Raw genomic sequence first — 22033 nt, 5'->3', positions numbered from 1 at the left:
GGTCTGTGTCATACAGCATGCCAGATCAAGTGACGACACTAGATTATTTTTTTTTTATAATTGAAGGTTGGCCTTAAAGCATTGACTTTGTTCCCACATCAATATAGAAGCATTTTTACCTACCAAAGCACCCATCATTTTGCATGTCAAATAGATTGTGAGCGAAACAAAACTCTACCTTTGAAAGCAATCAATCAACAAGCTCACAAATGCACTTGGTATAAATACAGATACACCAAAATTCACTTGCCAGTGGGAGCCACCTTTCTGCAGAGTTGCTGCTGGTAGTGTGTGCATGCTTGGCTTACCTTTGACAAGGTGGTTCCCATTTCAAAGCTTAGAGCTGTCCTTAAGTAGGCATTTCTAAGACTAACGCATCAGCTCACACATGCTACTCATGGCAACACAATGGCTGTTGTCTCAGCCACCCACAAGTAATATGCAAAAGATGTCTTTTTTGGGGCCAATTACTAGAGTTCAACAATACACAGTTTTCAAATATGCAAGCCCTACCTCAAGTCCCGACCTGAGTTATTTCTCTTTTTTTTCAGTTGTTATCAGTTGCTCTAATAAATCACATGCCCCTTCTTACAAAATTTGCATCACTTTTATGTAAAAATGATGAAGCAGGTGAAGCTCCTGCTGGTGGAGTGCAGCAGTGCTGAAGGCAGGGTAGATATGGAAATGCCTGGTACATCAGAATTTGCTGCAGAATTTGGAGTAGTTACGAACCCAGACTAACCCTCAAACCTGCATGCTTTCTGAGGGTTAGAGTTTAGGGGTTCTGTTAGACCAGTCACACTACTTTGGTATTTTGAGTATCACAAAGGCACATGGGTCTGGTCTTCAGCTCAGGAGTGCTTCTGGCCCCTCATCTACAGTCAGCACAATACTGAAGCAAGAAGAGAATGAATGTAGAAGTAAGAGATACAGCCTTAGCTGAGTTTAGGATATTTAAGGTCTCATTGCTTGCAATATTTAAAATCATGTTCTATTCTAAATCCCTCCCTTTCTTCACTAGAGGCAAGTTTTTTGAGGCAGAGGGTCCTTCAGTGCCATAAGGGATAGCTTGAGAGTCATCAGTGAAGTTTCTGGCTTTGCTGAATTTGGGCTCTGTGCTGTAACACAAAATGGACAACTGTAGCCCAAAAAAATTCTAGGCAACTTCCCTGACTTCCCTGATGCTCCTTTAGTTTTCCCTTTGTTAAGAGTACACTTGAGCATGTGTTTCTTTTGTGAAAAGGAGTGTTCACCACAGGTCCCAGCCTATGGGAAATTATGGTTATCAGAACAGGTTTAAAATTCTTCCAAACAGGACATTTGGAGCTGACGGACAATGTATGTATTTCTTCTTATTGCTCTAAGGCTCCAGCTGTTCTGCCTCTACACTGGCAGCACATCTGTGCTGCTGTGAAAACAAACACAGAAAAGAGATGAGGAAAAGAACAATTTAATAGATTTTTGTCTGATGCTTCCATCTTGTGGCCAACTCGGAAAAGGAAAGTTTGGCTCTTGATTTCAGTAAAAGTATTTTAAAAGGTAAGGCTACATTAAAATTTTTAAAGATGTACCAAATCATTATCTCCAGTTACATGGAGGAAGATGAGGTTGGATGAAGTTTTCCATTTTAAAGGCGCTGAATGTAAGTGCCAGCAGAGGAAGGGGCTGGTGTCTCCTCTGCCACCCGCTGTGTTTTGGCCTCATGCCCGTGCCCTCACACTCACCCTGGCTGTGCTGAGGGGAACGGGACTGGGGTGGGGGCAGGTGGACAAGCCCATGAGCACTGAGCCCTGCCCTTTGCCTTGCTGTGGGCATCGGTGATAGGAGTCCCATGGCATAATGAATCCTCTCCAACTGCTGGCTTCAAGGACCAGCCCAGGTCCATGAGATTACTTTCCCTCTTCTTCATTTTCGAGCACAGATAAGACTTTCCTTTGCTTTCCTCTAGCCTTTCTCGGGGGTTACCCCAGCACACAGCTCCTGTACCACACACCCTCTAATGATGGGGATAAGGTGATGGGATGTGGCCATCTCACTGAGACAGCTGCAAGGGCACCATGACTCAGGTTCCCAGCACTGCCAGGAGCATCTTGAGGTGGCTGGGTGACTTGCTTCTGGCTGATGAACCTGCTGCTCCACTTTGTGCAGCACTCATAATGACTCAGAAGCTTAGCCAAAGGTCTGTTTACCTGCATAAGCTAAATCTTCATAGGGCCCATGTGGAAAGCCATTCCTTACCTTTCGCTTCCCATCCTGGCCAGGACCCAGCCCCTTTTGCTGCTCCAGGCACAGTACTGCTCTCCCCCCAGCTCCTCTCTCCTGGGCTGACTGCCCCTGCCCTGTGCCAGTGGGCTGTCCCTGTGCATTTCCAACCAAATACTTGCAGATACCTTGAGCCAAGGAGCAAGACAATGACTGTGACTCCTGCTGGACACCAGGGCTGCAGTTTTCAGTGCAGTGAGGGTTTAGGCTTTGGCTCAGAGTGGATCTTCCTCCGCAAAAGGGTGAGATACTCACCGTCCATGCTCCCCAATGTAGACACACCCTCGTAGGCACCCACAGCCACACTCTACACACAGGAGATTGCATTCCCACTCTGCAAAGAGGAGAAAGAGGATGGAGAACTGAATATGAGCTCTGTACCCAGCTGCAGGTTCTTGCACAGGGAGGGATTTTGGTACCATCAGCCTTTACTGTGCACAACAGAAATAACAAGTCCATCAGTCCTCATGTCTCACACAGCTGCTGTACTTCCAGAAGAGCAAGTGCATGACTGATCAGGACAGATGTAAGGACACAAGTGTTGCCATGACTCTTTCCCAAACCCCTGAGGTGGCATGAAGCTTGTGTGTCCATGCAGTGTTGTAGGATAAAGATTTCTCTTCAGCAAGGACACAAAGGAGAGAGAACCTGCATAAACTCTCACCTAAGGCAAGGGCCTGGGCTGCTGCACCCTGCTCAAAGAGAGGAGGGTTTTGCTTTGCAATGAAGTGGTGAAGGAGGCGGAGATTTTAGGTGAAAAGTTCATCTCCAAGTATTACATGTTTAATGTCTCTATTATTATTAATGATGTATTAATTAATGTATTATGTATTAATATGTTTTAACAAAGGTGACTGCTCCAGGGACAGGAGACTGCTAACCTGCCTGTTCACAGGGCTCTCCCATGGCTGGCCTTGCCCAGCTCCTGCTGGCAAACTCAAATTCACAATCAGTTATATTCACTGTGTAACATTAATTACTGTGGGAGCACAGAGCCTTAGGACAAAATCTAGTTTGGTTCATAAATAAGAGGAGCTTGCAGCCATAGCTGGAAGCAGAAAAACCATGGCCATTTAAAGGTGAGGCTGGCTAATCCTCTGTAATCATCAAGAGCTTTAGGCTAAAGTCTGGTATAGGTTCCTTTTAGTCCCTTTAAAAAAAAACACCTTTGCATAAAACGTACACAGTGTGCAGAGCATACATGTTGGACACACAGCACAGTGTGTCCATTTGTATCCCCTGCGCCCCCTTTCCTTGGTGTGTGCCGACTGGCAGATGTCAAAGCCACCAGCACACATGATGCCAAGCCTAAGAAGAGCTCCATCTCGTGTGGGGAGCCCTGGACAAATGACTGGGCAGCAGTGACTGGAGCACCACATCTGCCATGTTTTGGGGGACAGCATAGCTCCCCACAGGTGTCACTCGCTATCCAGGTCGTTTGCCATGGGCACTTCCCCACTGTACCCATTGGAAGGGCTGAGACACCTGCTTGTCATTGCTGCTCAATGCCTCTGCAGAGTACTCAGTTAACCAAAAAACACTTTGGAGGAAAAAATTCCCAAGCAGGACTGATTCTATATAAGCACCTCTCAATAAGTGAGTATAGACCCCTCACATATCCTTAAATTATATATCATTTATTGAAATATAGAGATCTTAATTTACAGGATTTTTTTTCAAAGACAAAATATCAGCAGGGGCATTTTGAAATACATTTTGTGCCTACCATCACTCAGGCCAGTTTGCCCTTCTTCAAATATGTCACAACAGCCACCATTTTGGAAACACTTCCTTCTTTATTATTCTAAAATATAACTTTTGGACATTCAAAGTGCAACAGTTAACGTGCCTGTGGAATATATCACAGTAAAAAAAAAAATATAAACAAAGGCAGTGATATAGCTGTCATAAATGTTTTGGCAGTATTCTAGAAGTCTATATAAAAATACTTATATACATATTGATGTATAACATCACCTTATCTCACGTCCTTCATCATGTAATAGGACCATTTTGTACAATTTGCAGACCACGCTGTAAGGAATTGTTTGGCCATTCCAAATCAAAAGCTGTGTTTCATAGGCTAACACTGATTGTCATTATACAATTACCATAGTGAAAGGTTTGGGAATATCTCTTCCAGTGGCTTCTCCAAAATTAAGCCATAAAAAAAAGCTTGTAATACTGATAATCTGGTAAAACTAAATGAAACATCTTCTCACACTTCTCCCTCTCTAGCAAATCCTCTCTCTTCCTCTGTTTCTCATTCCAGTTTTCAGGCCAGTTTATCTGATTCCAAGCCTGCACTGCGCTGAGTTTGACTAGACCCCTGCCATGAATGCAGTCCATCTACACAATATTCATGACAGGATGGAGAATCAACATAACTATTCATTGGAAAGTGAGCCAGCTCTGGTTCATGTCCACTGCTTAGGTCTAGCCCTGAGATGCACTGCGAGATACAGAATGAAACCAGTGAGGGGAAGGGCAGACCACATTAAAGTGTCCTTAGATTCCAGTAACTGGTATAATAAAACATGCTGGGGCTGATTTTCAAACCCTGAAGAATACTAGGCCATGTGCAAAAATGCAGGTGAAATTGCTTGCCTAATTTGAATGTATAGCTGTAATGACTACACATGCAAATTAAGGCACGTGTGGTCTCAAGTGGCCATTCAGATATCTAGGATATCCAACAGACAATTTGTGTTTCCTCAATTCATAGTTCTTAGTTAGAGGAAGACTTCACAGCACCTCATCCGTTCTGGCTGTATCAAGAGTCTTTACATTTCACAGTTACCCCCGTACAGAGCTGTGACATGTGTTTGGCTAAAGCACAGGCTCCCAGGAAGACACTCAGTTTTGATCTGTTGACTGCAAGAAACAGAGGATGCACCATCACTCGCCGTTCCTTCTGATTGTCAGGCTCCATCGGGGTTGAAAACACAGGTGCCTCGCTTCAGGTCCTGTTTTCACATCTGCAGTATGCTTCAACGTAGCCTCAGCCAGGTGACATTTTGAAGCCCAGACCCAGAATTATTTGCCTGTAACCCTGACAATTTTACATTTGCAGCCATTTGATCCACAACTGTCTACAAGTGAAGTCAAGGGGACTCACGTAGCATTTCTTAGGGCCATTAAACTGTAGTTTAACACAGCAGCATGTTCAGTCGGTCACTGCTGGTCCATCTTTCACGCTTCCTAGGTAAAATACTGCAACACAGGGATGAGTCTGCACCACATTTGCATTAGTTGTGTTGTGCCAGAGGCTGAGCATGTCCTGTGAGGCACTCATCACGCTGAATTAAGGCTTAGTTTGAAGGTTGAGCACCAGAAAGGATGGGGCCCTTGGCAGTGGTGTACCTTTTTTCACATGTAAGTTTTCTAAAGCATCGTATCTCAAAAATACATTCTACAGTGACAGGAGTAATCATGGTACTTTGTTCATGTAAGTGGTGTCAAAAAACAATTGCAGGCTGAGAGCAGGTTTGTTTTCATGCACCTTCTGAAAAACACTCTTGGATACAATTACCATTTGTAGTAACAGTCTGCAAAGATAATAGTCAGAATTTTCTGTTCCTGGTTAAACCTGAAAACTAAGACAAGAATATTCACTGCAGAATTATTTCTGCTTATTTAATCTGGGGTTCCAGTCTAGGAGACATATATTTGTTCCTTGTGCAGTTTGAATATCAAATCAATTTTTCACAACTAACCCCAGGACAAGATTTCTTTTGAGTACCCATGAAACTCTAATAATGTGATGTCGCTGGTGCTTTATCATAAACTTCCATTCTCAAGCATCTTGGAAATCTGGCATAATTTTTTTTAATTAAATTTTTAGAACTTCATTTAATCAGAGGACAATAATTGCTTCTAGTATATCTGGTTAGAAAAACTACTCAGCTTATGATAGAAAACTAAATCTTAAATTTTTCTCCATGTTAAAGTAGTTTTATCTAACCAGAGCAGTTACGATTCTGTGTGCAGCCAAATAAAACAATTGTTTCATAAAAATTTTAGGTCATAATTTTTTTGTTTGTATTCTAAAAAGGCTTCTTGAGACTGTGCTTTTACTGAAGGACAATGAATTATAAAATATACATTTAGTGTTATTGAAAACAGTAGTAGTATTATTTTGAAAAAACTATCTTCTATAGTTAATAGACTTACTAGGTTTCTAACACCTATTATAGACTGGGTTTAATTATTATTGTTATTATTATTCCCCTTTACTTGCATTAATGGTAAAAAGTAACACGTTTTGTAGTACCGGTCAGTCCCTTGTGGTTTTAGACCTTTTTGGTCCAAAAGTGGTTTTTGCATGTTCTTCAATTCACATGATAGTTCAACAGCAGCTGACATTGAGATTGAGGGAGGAAGTACACAAAATTCTTGAGCAATCTCTTCCAAAATCCATGGCATACGTTCAATGTGCACCTCAAAAGATCGTTGAGTAGACAGTTATTTACATAATTACAATGGCGAAGTATTGCTGTAGTGGAAATTTGATCCATCAAAGTCATATGAATGCCCTTGAAACACAAAACCGGTCTGTTTGTGGCCTTTTCTTTTGTTTCCTGAAAGTCTGAATAGCAAACAACACTGAGATGCTACTGAAGTACTGCAAGAAGCAACACTAAAAAAATCCATCTTTGAAGTGTCTCTTTCGTTCATAGTCAGGTTGATTCCTCTGCCCATTGCTGGGACTTTCTCTGTACAAATCCACCTCCTCTTCACATCCTTGACATTGCAATAAAGTGGTTTTCTCTGTGGAGCAGAAGTCTGTAGACAACAAGGCAAAATTCCCCATGTGCAGGGCTGGGAGGTGTCCTGGGGCTTACAGGAAGCTGTCCTCCACCAGGTCTGAGGAGTCGATCCCAATGTCATCCATCATGTCAATGTCCTCAATGGTCTCGTCCTCTCTCTTGATGAAAGTAGAGCTACTGGAACCAGTTTCAATGGCACTTTCTTCAGATGTCTGGGAACTGGAAGAGACAAACATCTCAGCGATAAGAAATGTGGCAAATGTGGCTAGGTAAGTACTCCAGCCTCTAGCAGAAGTGAACACTACCACCCTCCATGCTTTCTGACCCACAGCACAATCTTGGGTGACTGACCGCCCGTTTCTTAAGGCATGACACATCTTGTATCTCGAGTAAGAAACCGCCTTGTAATTTAAAAGAGCAGGTTGTTCATATGTTCCTCCAAGTATTTTCTGCCAGACACTCATTAGAGAAATAGCTTTATGACACTGTTGTGACAATAGGTCATTCAGGTAAATCTAGGGAAGTCAGGTGAAAATAAGATAATAATAACAGAGAATAAGATAAGAAAAAGAGAGAGAGGTAATAAATCTTAACCTGGATAGTGCTTCTTAGAGACTTTGTTTATCACTCATTTGAAAATTACAAAAAATATCAAAACAAATAAGTTTCTAGGTTGCTAATTCTATATACTATGAATGAAGGGCTGAATTAATCCACTGCCACCCACAGCAAGGGATACACGGTGTGGTGCTATAGTGGAAGTGGTGATGCAAACTGACAAGGGAGCAGTGAAAAATCCTGGATACCCTGCTGTCAGTCAAAAGAATACTATGAAAAATATTAAAAACAACTTCTCCCAAATTTTGGACCTGGTCTCACATGGAACAAATCAATCCCTTGAAATGTCGTATGCAGCTCTAAGGCACCAAGCTGTAGGGGCAAGATGTGTTGCAAAATGTGCCCACAGAGCCATCAGCCAACCACTGTGACTTGGACAAGCTAGCAAAGGAGTCCCAGTGACATACAAGAGCACTCTACCAATAGTCCCTTTCCCCTGACAGTCAGAAAAAGAGGCAAAATTAGATTTTTCTGATTGAAAACAGTGTGGCCGGTCATATTGTCATACCTACATGGGACCATCCAATAAGTAGTTTATAACAGAATCAAGGAAACCATTTGCAGAATAGGATGCTAAAAATTGTTAATGCACATCACCAAACATGATCCAGAATGGTGACTGTGGGCTATGTGGTCTGTAAATCTCACATACCTGTGCCTGTTCCTTTTGCCAAGCTCATCCTCAGAAACAGGGTCAATGTCAGGCAGGGGGATGATGTACCCACTGTCAGCACTCAGCCTCTGCTCATCAAATCCACTCTCTCTGTCCTTTAACTTGTCCTCATTCTTGTAGGTGACACCAATGTAAGCGTTGTCGCAGTCCCCTCTCATGCGTGTGACAGCTGGGTGATCACTTTTCAGGAAGTCCAGGTGAATCTTCTCATAGCTCTGAAAATATTCATTTCAAATATCTCATTAGATGCTATTCACTGAGGCTGCCTTTCTTCAGATGGTGATCCATTAACCCAGGAGTTATTCTGTTCTATGAGCCAGCAACACTGGATATCTTCATCTTCAAGTGATTGGGAATTTGAAGACAAGCCAGTTTTAGGAGATGCAAGAGTGAGTGTGGCAGCACAGAGCAGGCAAATGGATGTGAAAGAGGGGCAGGGAGTGGGGGAAAGGAGTGAAGGTGGGTGGGAAAATGAAACACTGAATTATGTGGCAGGCAGAACACGTCCAGAGGTATCAGAAATATGAGGGAAAAACTTGCTGGTATCAGGGTTCAAAAAGGGAGATAGGGAGATTGTACACATGGACCAAGTTGTCCCCTTTCTAGAATTCTTTCACTGACAAGAAAATCCCTTGAAATATATATAAAACTCATTCTCCAGTAGAAACATTAAACTGGTAGGATTTCATTAGAATTTGGGAGTTCTGCTTCCGAGCTAATACTGCAGAATTGCTTCTCTCAGTGACCTTAGTTTAATTTTCTCTGAACATGCCAGGTTCCTCTTCAAATAATGTAATTCATATAGGTTAGGGTGTGGCAGTCAGTGCTCATGGCTCTGATGGCTGGAACAACAGTTACAGTTCCCTCTAAACCAGTATGTAGGAAACACAAAGGCAGTTCCAAAGAGCAAACCTTTTTGTACTCTCCAGGCAACAAGCTCTCCACAATTTCACTCAGATGGTAAAAAGAAGGTCTTTTCTCTGGTTCACTGTTCCAGCACTTCACCATGATCTCATACCTGCAGATAAGATGGAAACTAATTTATCCAGCTGGCAAAGGAAAATGAGTAACCAAACAAAAACTAAAGCTGAAGGTGTCCAGAGACTGGCCAGGTGTGGGAAAGCCAAATGCACACGTACACTTCATTGGTAGCATGATCGGGTTTGGCCATTCGGTATCCACTCTTGATCTTATTGTAGAAAGTAGAGTCAACCATCATGCCAGGATATGGTGTGCCACCTGCAGGTAAAAGTGAAGAAAAAATATTATTCTATACTAGACTATCCATGCAGAGCTCCCAAATACTGTCTTGCCGTTCTCGTCAAAAAGTTTTAACGCTATAATTTGACATGCCAACAAAATTAATATTCCCTAGCCAGTGTTTCACATCAGAGTTATTGTCTTGGCCACATTGAGCCCTGACATGAAATGTTGGCTAGTGGGTACTACTCAGAAAAATAAAAGCCATTTGTGGTGTTAATAGAGTATGTTGAGGGGGCACAGAGACTGGATAATACCTAAATCAGGTCATCAGCCTGCAGTCGGCAGACCTGAGATCACAGTTCTGCTCTGCCACTGGCTTTCTGTGCCACCTTGGGCAAGTCACTTGCTCTGTCTGGTTTTAGTGCCTTTGGCACCTGTAGGACAGCTGAGAGTCAAATGGCGCAAGTCGTTCACCTCATCCCAGCTGTGAGGCCAAAGCCTTGCTGTGAGTCTGGCTCCGCCATAGCCGAGTCTTCCCACCTGAGCGACCAGCTTTGGACAACAGCTAATGTATTGGTTGCAGGGGTTATTGAAAAGTTGGGGCTCAGCTGCTGCACTGACAGGTTAAGTGACCATTTGGGGCTGCAGCATATAGACATCAGAGCACTTGTGCTCAGTTGTCATTGACGTGTAAAAGGTCCATTCAAGCTGAAGTTAGTGTTGCAGCAAGATGTCAAAGTTGACCTGCTTAATAAACACCACTGAGGATTTGTTTTGCTTTCTGAGAAAGAGCAGCTTTCTCAGGCAGAGGAGACATACCATAATATTACTCCAGAAATCCCAGCCCTTTCAAAAGCAGGATTTTCTCCTAAAACTGGGCTTCAGAACCTTCCTTACAGGTAGGGCAGTGAAGCACAGGCTTAGCTGTGCCTGAGCTCCTGAGCTATCCCATGGCACTCCCGTGACTCCCAAGGGTGCTGGTGAATGGATATTTTCAGGATCTAATGAAGCACAGAGACTACAGTAAACCATACCATAAAGAATGGCACAACTGCTGTTTTCTGAGAAGTAGCTACTTATTCTAGAAAATAACATTAGGCTTGGACTTGCAGCGGGGCAGTAGCAGATACCATATAGGCATTATTAACTCTGCTCAGAGTAGATCTGGGCAATGCACGCTCACTGAAGCAGGCAACCCACCCGCACGAGACCCTCATTAATCAAGCGAAGGAAAGAGCCAGGCTGCTCCCAGCTGGGAACTGTATATTGTCTATAACTGCTATACATTGTCATAACCACTTTATGCTGCCATAAACCAACTGTGTGAACAGTGCTGACCTGGAAATGAGAAATCAGCATCCCAGAAGACTGACATTTGTTTTCTTTCTGTAATGGGACTAAGACAGGCTCTTTCAAAACGTGCATGAAAAGACTGTTTCAAACCAGCCACTGGGCTGGGCTGCAGCCCAAGCACCCCATTGCAAAGGAGGAGCATTGTCCTTCTCGCATTATAACAGCTAAAAAATCCACCCTGGCCTGGCACACCAATTCTTCAACCCTATATAGAAGGATAACTAACAGTTAATTTCACACATATATTTTTACTATAGAATTTGAAATACTTTATGTAAAACAGCTTAAACTGAAAAAGCTTAATCACTACACATAAGAAAGAGTTCACAGTACATACCAAGAGAAAATATTTCCCACAGCAGAATGCCATAAGACCAGACATCACTTAATGTTGTGTACAGATTGTCAAAAATGCTTTCAGGTGCCATCCATTTTACTGGGAGGAAAGTCTGTAGCAAAAAGAAAGAAACCCCAAACCACACAGATTAGTTATTAAAGAAATGCTTTCCATTACAACTGTTGTTTGAGAGCCAGGATTAACTTCTCTCTAACAAAAAAGCTTGTGCTAACCTGAATCGTGTGTATTTTTAATTCCATATGACACAGAGGTACCAGGATTATAAGGAATGCTAATATTTACTCCCAGCAAAAACTAATTAAGCCATAACTGTATTCATTTTACTACTAGCAAAAAACAGGCTGATTTAAGGTATGATACAAAATCTTGCACCGCCCGTCTAGGTCGGATACGTCATTGACTGATGTGTCACTGCTCTACATATCATAGCAACAGTTCCTTAATAATTTATCCAGTCAAAAACTTGCCAGTTTAAATGTAAGTCTGTGAAACACTAAGTGTGGCCAAGTGCTTTTCAGCTGAAAAGAGAAGTAGGAAATTTACAGGAATTAATGAACTGAAGAAAAATTGTTCTCAGGAGCATTCATCCCAACTGTCTATTAGTGTAACCAACACTGAATGGCAAGAACATTAAACAGCATTTAAAACTGACACTTCTCATTTCAGTTAAAGCAGAGCTCAGGAGATTACAAAGTACATACACTGCCCTTGGAGACATAGTTGGCATCATGCATGATGTCTCTAGCCAGCCCGAAGTCACAGATCTTCACAATTTTTCCTTGAGCGAGGAGGACGTTACGAGCTGCCAAGTCACGGTGCACACACTGTACGGAGAAAAAATAAGTTGTTCAATGATGTGCTAATTCCATGAGGGTCATTTTTCTTACAAAGATTCCTCGAAAATGTCTGTTGACTTTCTGGACACAGTCTTAATAAGACTTTCTGCTGAACAGGCACCTGTACTGCCCCACTTACAGGGGCAGGGAGACACCAGTGCTCAGAACCAGTGAGGTCTCATCCGGATGCACTACAATGGGGTGGAAACAAAAGTGATTCCACCCTTTCCCCTCCTACCCATCATGTACTAATGATACATCTATGTTTCTGACCATGCTGGCCTGTAGCTGTATGGGGTCTCCACCCTGCCTAGATCCACCACTATCTCTGGCACGCTCACTCCATAAGAAGTGATTGGTTTTTCCACCATGGTTATCTCAGCTTCCAGGTAAGAGAGGAAGCTGTCTACAGCCTCAGAAAGAATATTACATTGTGTCCTGTATTCAAAATCTAAATTGAAACCCATAGTTGGAGATTGAGATGTTTTTACACTTACTTACATTTTACTTCCTCTTTTATTTACTTACATTTTTAGAAGCCAAGAATTCCATTCCCCGTGCAACCTGGTAGGTGAAGCTCAGCAAATCCAGTAGGCTGAGGCCCTCTGAGCTGTCGTCTGAAAGAAGATTTTTGACTTCCGATTCTATTGAAAAAGAGAGAAAAATGTGTTTGTGCTGTGGAGTGTGAAAGCAGCATTCATTTCTCCCTACTTATCATGATTCTGAGCTGATGACTTTAACAGAATACCATGACCAAACCAGCCTTTTCATAATAACTAACCACTTTTAGTGTCTACATCAGTCACTGACACATACTGCATTCTTAAAAACATCCAGAATTAAATATGTTTTGTTTTTTCTCCTGTCTGTATACTGTATTATTTTTCCCAGAAAACTGCAGGAAAGGGTGAAGTTAAAAAGGTCCACTGTAGTCCTATAAAGGTTGTTTATAATATTCAGCATGTGGTAGAAAAACATTTATTTAGAGGTGGTGCCTTCATTAGATTTTTGTGCATGCGTGTACATTCTTATCCGTTTACTTTTGCTGAACACTGTTATGTTTCCCAGCAAGTATTCACTGGGATTCATCCAATACCAGCAAAAAGGGTCAGGAATTCTATGGCAACAGTTCTTATTTTTTTTTTATGAAAGATGTCAGCAAAAAAGCAGTCAAAATCCAGTGATTCATTTACCCCAGCTGTCCTAGACCACAATATGAGTATATTAGTCTGCCATGTAAATCTGGGACTGGATATGGTTCAGTTTCCGAGGCCTACAGGCAGAAGTGATGTTGCCTATTTTTAAAGCAAAGCATATTTGGTGTCTGAGCACAGGGCCAGGGAATGGGAGACAACTTCATTATCTTCATTACATAATCCAGGAAAGTATTTGGGAGTGTTCTGCATTTGGTGAGTGTCAGTTAACATGAAATGTAAGTGGAAACAGAACAATATAAATTACTATTATTATTATTTATTGCTGTAGCTCAAAATCTTGCCAACTACAAGACTGATAAAATTGTTGCTTCCAAAGGTTGCCTGCAGCCCCATGGCAGGGGACAACCCTCAGCACTTCAGTTCAGAAGCAAACACGACTGGAGTCCTTCTGCTTTGGGAGCAGGCACTCCAGAGCACGGTGAAATTTAGCTTCTAGCTTATACTTAAGTGCTTGCAGAACACAGCTGAGTAGTTATGTCCATATGGAGGGCAAAAATAAAACACACATTTATACAAGAATTATTTGTATTAGTGATGTATGCAGAAGGGACAGTTCAACATTACCTGACACAGATTTCTTCTTATATGAAGCAGGCCGATCATAAACAGACCTCTGAATATCAGAGTATTTAGAACCCTCCTTCCTTTCCAGCATTGGCACATACTGAGTGGTATCAGCTTGTTTCATGTCCATGTATTCTCCAGTGTTTTCAAATGATAATATCACATAACTGAAAATGGAAAAAAATATAGGTGTATCAGCTAGTATTGCCTAGGTAACTTCCCTGCCAGAGCGTCTTGTAGATCTGACAGTTCTCTTCTGATGTACAATTGTATTGCTGTGAAATATAAGAGCTGGTATCTTGATAGGGAATACATAAAGATCATGTATTACAACATCACCATGTATTCTCACATATTAGTACATGTTACCATGCATCATTGTAGTCAAACACAAGTTCTTCAAACTTATCCTTTTGTCAATAGTCAGGTATGTAAACACATATTGTCTAAGTTCCTAAAATCTCACTGAATTCAAGTATTACTATCTAAGGATTTTAGTTCAAGGTGCCCCAAATGACAGATTCAATTTATTCACCTAGACAGTTAGTAACAAATCCAGTCCTGCTGAACAAACACATGCATCCTGGCTGTATCCAGCTACCCAGTCAGTTGATCTATTTGCCTGAGTGATTTTTTGAAGGAATCTCTGTTCACCTTCTAAATCCTGGCTAACTTCACAACATTATTTTGTTGCCGAATGTATGATGACACACTTCCTCCACTATCATCTGGAAAAAGCTTTGGGATGAACCTTAACCATGAGGAAATTACTGAGACTGAGCTTGGAGAACAAACTCTGCCAGGTTGTTTGAATGGAAGGAGTTTTAGACAGTGGGAATTCCTCAAGCAGGGAAACAAGGAAATCAGGTACTTGTGCTTTATTTTTAAAACTTGGGTGGGCAGAGGCAAAAGGATGTTTTTAGAGAAAAGAGGAACACTGGACTATGCTTTATTAATAGAAATGTTCTTTGTGACCTCAGGATGTCTATGGAGAACCCACTGTGGTCCTGGGACTGCAGGCATCACTACAGAGAAGAAACATGGATCTAAGACACATGTTAGGGAGACTGAACAATAAGTGCTGAAACATTGCCATACCTCTAAAACCTATTAGGGAGGGTTCTAAACCAATGAATGAGAGGAATGCAGTAAGGGTTAGTAATGATATTTCCTTAAAGTGTAAGCCTTTTTTTTTCCCCTCACCTTCTGGTGTTTTCATCAGCTGGGTTCATCCCAAAGATATCCAGATCTTTCTTTGGCTTCTCTGGGTGTCGGCTCAGGAAATTGTCCCTGTTCTTATGCAGATAGTTCACCAAATCGCCATAAAAGCAGTATTCAGTGATGATGTAAATAGGACCTGATGAAATAAAGCAAAATACTGCATTGATGAGTATTTAAAATAAATACTCCAAAAAGAGTAGAAAATAGAATATAAAACATAAAAGGTATTGTGGATTAATACATTTTTGTTTGCTAAGTTATGACTGCAACTACTACCAAATGTCAAGTAGGTTCGTGGAAACTTTTGTTTTAATTTGTTGTTAAATCCCTTACTTGAAACTTGTGTGCTTGTTAAACAGTGAACGATGGCTCCACAGCAAACCTCCACTTTGTCAGCCAAACCCACCTGATTTTGTACAAGCTCCAAGCAGATTCACAATATTCAGGTGGGGGCCGAGATGCGTCATTATCTTCAGTTCAGACATAAGCGCCTGTTTTTCACTGGATCTAGCTGTAGCTGTTGAAAAAACACACTCAGTGAGAGCAATCACCTTTTTCACAATAGCAATTTCTCCTTCCTTGCCACATTAAAGCATTGCTACCATGCATGGGTTCTTGCAGACAACCATGTCCTTTACTTGACAAGGGGCTTTCTTAAGACTTGCAGAGGAGTCACAAATCACTAATAAACAACTCATCTGATCCAGCTCAGTAGCTGACCCAGCCTGTCTGTCCCTCTCCAGGGGTACAGTGCATTGCCCAGGTAGCACAGAGGCACTTTACAAGCTGCCAGTTTCAACACAAGAAAGCTCCTCATGGTTGCTCCAGAATTACTGCGTCAGCTTCTCAGCTCATGAACTGAGAAATCTTCAGTAAATTTAAGATTCTCACAATTCCTCCTTTATTGTATGGCTTTCATTTTTTTTATAAGCATTTGTGGTTATTTCATGTTTTTCTGAACTTGCTGGATTATTGTGACTGCTACAGTCCATACAGTTAAAAACAAACTTTGGATGTTTTCAGAAGCCTGGATACTTTCAGTCTTGAAATACGATGAAGTAATTTAAAGTATATTTTCAAATTTCATTCATTCCACAGTTCATTTTCAGCTTCAGATATGTAGAATCTATTTATATACAGTCAGTGCTCAAATAACCCTGTGGGAAAATGCCCTACCTAACTTGGAAAATGGAACCGCAACAACTTACGTTTCAGCATTTTCACAGCTACTTTCATCACTGGCTGAGAGCGACTCAATCCATAAGCAGTTCCTTCAACTACTTTTCCAAATGCTCCAGAACCAAGGATTCGACCTGAACACAAGGGAAAGCGTTATTTATTTCAGAAAGGAACAGTAGTTTCCCTCGCTTCCTGCTGCCATTCCTCCATAGATTGTTCATTATTATTACTGTTGTTAAGCAGAAAAGGTAAATATATTTTAAAGAAATGCTGTCATTAAGTGCAACGCTTAAATTAAAACAAGTAAGCAAACATCAGGAGCACATCTGCACATGGGAGCTTGTAGGAAAGGGACTCTGAGAAACAGCTCAACTCATTCAAATTTGTCTCCCACTCTCTCTGCCCTGCCACCCTCATTTTATCCTTTCTCAACACTGATTCTCCTCTGATTAAGTGAACTTCTCTGCCTCAGTCAGCACCTGACTACAGTACACTTGTGCCCTAAAAATCTGAATTGAACTCCTTAGCTGTTATTTAGATGTTGTTACATCAGTGCTGGATACATCTAGCAGTAAGATGGACTGAAGTGCGTCAGCAGCACGTTTAGAAACAGACAGGCAGGACATCAGTGTTCTGCACGAAGCTGAAATACATGTTGATCACATATGGGGGGAAACTTCTCTGAAGTTTAATGTACAAGTGTGCTTCATATGCTTGAATAAGTTTTATTGCAAATTTCCAAGTGCTGTAACAAAATGGCTAATGTTTATGCACACTTTACTCTTCCCACAAATCAATTTAGACAAAAACTTTGGATTATCATATCCTGTATCCTGACATTGATAGAGTATGCAAAAGAATTGTGTGCAGATTGAGTGAGATTTTAGAGAAATATGAACTGCACAAATATACTCTAAGATATTATATTTCATAGGTTCCATATTGAAAAGCAAGTTCATTAAGGCAATGCTTGCTCAGTGAACAAACCCATATATGAGGTCCAGATGCCAGGATATTTTCATATTCCTGACAAGCTCCATATTTTATTTTATGTTACTTTTATCTTCCAGCACAGGAAGAATGAGTAGTGATTTTTACTATGGAGATATACAGCATTTTGTCTTGTACATTTGTCTGCAGTTAGAACTTGCAACCATTTACACTTCTGAAGGTGCTATCTGGCATGCAATGCCATGTGTTTCTGTTATCCTCTAGCTACAGCTCGCACTTTTATTGTATACACACTTTTAAAAGAAAATTTCCAGCCAAATGATATTTACATCATTAACAAGCACAAGAAATGGTTAAAGCATGCTTAGCTGAGTTAACACTGAAGAACCTCTCCAAGAATATGACAGCATAGTTTGTCAGGCACACAAAAACTATGCAATTTCTTTTCAAGATTCCTGTGCTCCAAAGGTTATCCTTCCCAGTCAGGATGTGAGAAAGCTTCCCACTAAATTTCCAGCTAATTCAAACAACCTGAGTCTGAAATTTGGCCACTGAAACTCTTCAGACCAAGGGTCTGGGAGCCACATGGCAGGATGCAGCCCTTCAGAATGTGATGGCATTTGCTGATGCTCCTTGATCTTGTTGTCTTCACAAGCCAATTCTTCCCCAAACCATATTGTCGGCTGAGCACGAGGCGCACATCTCCCTCTCCATCACCTCTGCTGAGCTGGGGTGCATGTGGAGACAGTGCAAGCGCTTCCGGAGCGGTGAACAGTGAGCTCTGTGCTTTCCCCTTTTTCACCGCTCTCCAGAGACATAACCCAAGCCCCATATGTTTGACACTTGAAGTTTGGAGCCAGGAGGGAGCTAACTGCTTAAGAGCTGGAGGCATCTGTAGTGCCATCACATTCTGGATGTCGAGGCCTTCAGTGGAGCCCAAAATTTTAACATGTGTTTATACCTCCCCAAGAGAGGGATTGTGCTTGGAGGGGCAAGAGTTATTTCAGCCTCTGTACCCATCCACAGAGCCTATCTGCTGAGACTGTCAGAGAGGTGCTGGTTTTCTGCTCAAGGAGACACAAATACAAAGCTGAAGTCTGCGAATTGGGATTCTTCTTTGGCTAAAATTGAACTGGGATGATCAGTCCACCCCAAATTAAACCATAACTCTCTTGGTCTATATCAAAAGCCAAACAAGTAACAAGCTTTATAATCCACATATAGTTCCTAGACTCATAAGAAATTAGGCATCACATCCTTAAACACTATGTAACTTGTGTCTTAACTTGCCTTTTGCAAATGAGTATGGGTCTGGTTCTGTGTCAGGCCAGCATTTTGATTTTATTAAGGCCAACAGGATAAATGGGTGGCTTGCTGGGAAGCGATAGGAGCAATTCTGCCACAGTCTGCAGCCACCCCAAGATCACGAGAAATGACAGCACTCAGACTCCACTCCTCAAAAGGCCATCTCAGCTGAAAGAGAAGGTCCAGCTCCTGCTGGGACCTTGCTGCTCATCAGCAGAGCAAGGAGAAGACAGTGGCAAGCAAGCAGTGCACTGTGATATTGCATTTGTCATTCTGTTACACATCTCCTAGTCTTGTGCTGGCTGCCGGGTGCTCTGAACAGCAGAGCACTACACACATTGTGCAGGAGCAATAGCAATGGGAAATTTGCAGCATAACCCAAATTTATCAATTGGAACTCCAGCCAGCCAGCATTCAGAGTTGGCATTTAACACAGAATTACACTCCAGGCACTACTAGCTAGAAAAAACAAATAAATGCCAGCTGGCTTACACAGCTAGGATGGGAAATGCTTATCTAGCTGAGCCAAAATGAGTTTGTATCCTGCTTCAGAGCCTCCCTGAGCTAAAGGTGTAATTATTTTGCTGTCATCTCCCACTTAGATAAGAGAAAACCCACACAAACCAGAATTATCAGCCCTAGAAACATAAGAGGTGCCCACCAGAAAGCATTTCACATGGCAAAGCTGCCAGTGGGTAAATGTTAACCGTGTCAAGAAGAATGTTTGTGCAATCCAGATCACTAAAAGGACATGTAGTGTTAGTTTTTAAAGCACTGACTATCCTGAATGTGCTTGTAAACAGGAAGGCATCAAAGTAGGCTGGTCCTCTTGAGTCAGAGGGAGACAAAGTCACAGTGGTGGTCTGTTAACAACTCAGATCTGACAAATCCTATTCAGGCATATAATTAAAGTCTGGGTTGTAATAAAATAATTCAATTAAATATCCACCCTCCTCTAGTTTTCAATTAGCAACATGAATTTAATTAAAGGATATCATTCCTGAACCAGAAATTTTTGTGCCGCTTCTTTCAAGAATTAACATCAATTCTTTCTCTCTGATGGGGGAAAGAGAACTACACCAGAGGAGTATGTTTCTTGAAATATATCAACCAAAAAACATATTTCATCTTCCTCTCTTGTATTTTGTGATACAACTTGGTGCCCAGATACCTCCAAGAGAAGGAAGCCTTGTAATTTAAAACACTATCTGGATAGAACGTTAAAGTTGTCTATAATCAGTACACTTACAATTGATACAAATAACAGATTGGGCCATCTTTGAAGAAGTAATTACAAGTGAATTCTGTATGAACTCCAATGCAGGAACAGCAAAGCAAGAAAGCAGAAGGGTAAAGAACAAGTACAGTAGCCACAAAAATAAGTTATGCAGTTGCTCAGCACTGATATGTGCACAGTGTGGATTAATAATTTTTAAAATATTTTTATAAAACTACATAGCTAGTTGCAGATTTCCCCTGGCCTCTGCACATAAATATATAAATGTCTTGCAAATAAAAATGCCGGTGCACTTCTTGTGGCTGCCTCAGCAGTAGTGAATGTTGAAGAGGGCATTTAGTGCTGGGACAGGCCCCCTAAGCCACGTGAAGGTGGCAACTGCACACAAGGCATGTGGAGGAGAGCTGGAATGGAGGTCCAGGAGACACTGACACAAGGACCTCAAGGCTGACACCACTGGAGAAGAGGATGCTGAAGGAGAAATGAGAAGAACAGACAGATACATAGGCTCTGGACATCATGACCACAATCACAAATCCTAGTAGCACAGATCTCAGAGCTGCCCTTGATCGCCCTTCTCCCCAGAGACAGATGAGATTAGTTCCTTAGAGGAAACTTACCAAGCACTAACCCGTCTCGAGGAAACTCCCATCTGGAATCATAAGGCAGTTGCATTGGGTCCACATAAATGTATTCATGGCCATCAGGGCTGATAGACTCAATGACTCTCCATCTTATCTCATACCTTGGCTTCTGTAAAGCACATTGAATGCAAAACCTACCATTAGTCCTGTGCCTGACTCCAGAGCAGATCAGAACCCAGCAGAGCTCAGCATCCAAACTGAAATACTTTCCTGCATTACCTGTTTCCATATGATGACCAGGACAATCAGTGAAATGATCACAATCACTAACAGCACTAAGACTGCAGCAGCCACCGTTAATTCTGATCGCAAGGCTGTGGAGCAAAAAGACCATATTTTCCTCCTGAGCCGTGAAGAGCATAACACACACACAAGACACCCACCTCCCCTACCATCACAGATCCTGTGTCCTGCAGATGTGGCAGGAGTAGTTCTCAGGGCTGGTGACTGTGAAGTCTTTCCAAGCCCAGAGCTGCTCTGCCTTCCTGTTTCAAAACCAGAGCTTGTCTCAAAAAACATCCCATAGTCCATGGCCATAACATCATAAAATGAATCATGGAACCACATAATAAGTGAAAAACAGATGCACCATAAAGACCTGTAGAATGCCTCATCCTCAGATGAAGCATCAAACTGGCTGCTGTAATTTCACAGAAGGACAAAGCAAACTCACTAGGAGCCACAAGCTTCAGTTCCCGAGTAACAGCACCAAGGTCATTCCTTGCCACACATCGCACAGCCAGGGTTTCCTCTACCTTCTGGAAGGTCACCTGGCTTTCCACCATGTTTTTCTCATCCAGGTGGGCTTCCATGTGTATATCAGAGATATTGTTAGTCAAAAGAGTCCATGAGGTGTCATTGCTGCACCTGCAGAGAAGAATAACAGGGAAAACAGGAGTTGGGCATAGGTATGGATAAAGAAGAGTGAACAGAACAGTAATCACCTTTCCCGATTTCTTCTGACAACAATTGTTTTAAACACCAGAAATGCTTAAGAAGACCACCTCTGTAAAAAGCCTACATCTTTCTTCCCTCAGAATAATTTACTCTCATTACTGCTGCAACTTTGAGGGCCTGACAATGCAGCCCAGTCTGGTATAGGTAGATGTCGGTGTCACTATATATCCCATAGACTTACAGTACTTGACAGACCTCTGTTTCTTCCTGAATCCTTAGTGCTGTACAAGGCTCCCTGGGGCAGGACTAGGAGGACAATTGTCCCACCAGGCAGCAAAAGGTTTTAGTACAATGAGAGTGAAACACACCTGGGAGGTGCCCAGGGCTCCCAGCCTTCTTCCACACACGGTCTCCCTCTCCCTGGTGGATAACCTCCCAGGGAGAACCCTACCTCCCAGCAGTCACAGAAGGAGCCAGTCTAGAACTAACAACAATTACAGTAATTACTCCAGGTGCCTAAAATACTTTGAAGGTGAAAATTATAACTAGGGGGTAAATAATTACAAGTGGAAATATAGAAGCACACCAGAGTTTTAATGAGGCAGACAGAGCTGTATGTGAAGTGATAAGAACTCCCTGTTTGGAGGGATAGCTACTCCTTGAGATCTTTACTCAAACTGGGACTGTAAAATCTGCTGAGTTTGCTTATTGAACACCAGACTTTTATGAGAGAAACCTCCTGAATT

At 41.9% G+C, this 22033-nt stretch overlaps 1 protein-coding gene across 3 annotated transcripts in view; it reads right to left on the bottom strand.

Annotated features, from left to right (window-relative positions):
* Nucleotides 1–3878: 3878 nt before the first annotated feature.
* PDGFRA (platelet derived growth factor receptor alpha) overlaps nucleotides 3879–22033 on the bottom strand; it is a 34532-nt gene continuing 16377 nt past the window's right edge. For all 3 annotated transcript variants that reach the window (XM_065060899.1, XM_005501207.3, XM_065060898.1), the window contains exons 10-23: nucleotides 21064–21257; nucleotides 20610–20704; nucleotides 20367–20499; nucleotides 16283–16387; nucleotides 15481–15591; nucleotides 15057–15210; nucleotides 13854–14020; nucleotides 12601–12716; nucleotides 11938–12060; nucleotides 11216–11327; nucleotides 9462–9561; nucleotides 9235–9340; nucleotides 8302–8537; nucleotides 3879–7250 (exon numbers count right to left, since the gene is read on the bottom strand). In XM_065060899.1, the coding sequence (XP_064916971.1) occupies nucleotides 7103–7250; nucleotides 8302–8537; nucleotides 9235–9340; nucleotides 9462–9561; nucleotides 11216–11327; nucleotides 11938–12060; nucleotides 12601–12716; nucleotides 13854–14020; nucleotides 15057–15210; nucleotides 15481–15591; nucleotides 16283–16387; nucleotides 20367–20499; nucleotides 20610–20704; nucleotides 21064–21257 (1900 nt within the window). In that variant the 3' untranslated portion in view covers nucleotides 3879–7102. The remainder of the gene's footprint in view (nucleotides 7251–8301; nucleotides 8538–9234; nucleotides 9341–9461; nucleotides 9562–11215; nucleotides 11328–11937; nucleotides 12061–12600; nucleotides 12717–13853; nucleotides 14021–15056; nucleotides 15211–15480; nucleotides 15592–16282; nucleotides 16388–20366; nucleotides 20500–20609; nucleotides 20705–21063; nucleotides 21258–22033) is intronic.

The sequence above is a fragment of the Columba livia genome, chromosome 4 (assembly GCF_036013475.1).
Source record: "Columba livia isolate bColLiv1 breed racing homer chromosome 4, bColLiv1.pat.W.v2, whole genome shotgun sequence".
NCBI lineage: Eukaryota > Metazoa > Chordata > Aves > Columbiformes > Columbidae > Columba > Columba livia.
This window is presented reverse-complemented; position numbering and strand designations above follow the sequence as displayed.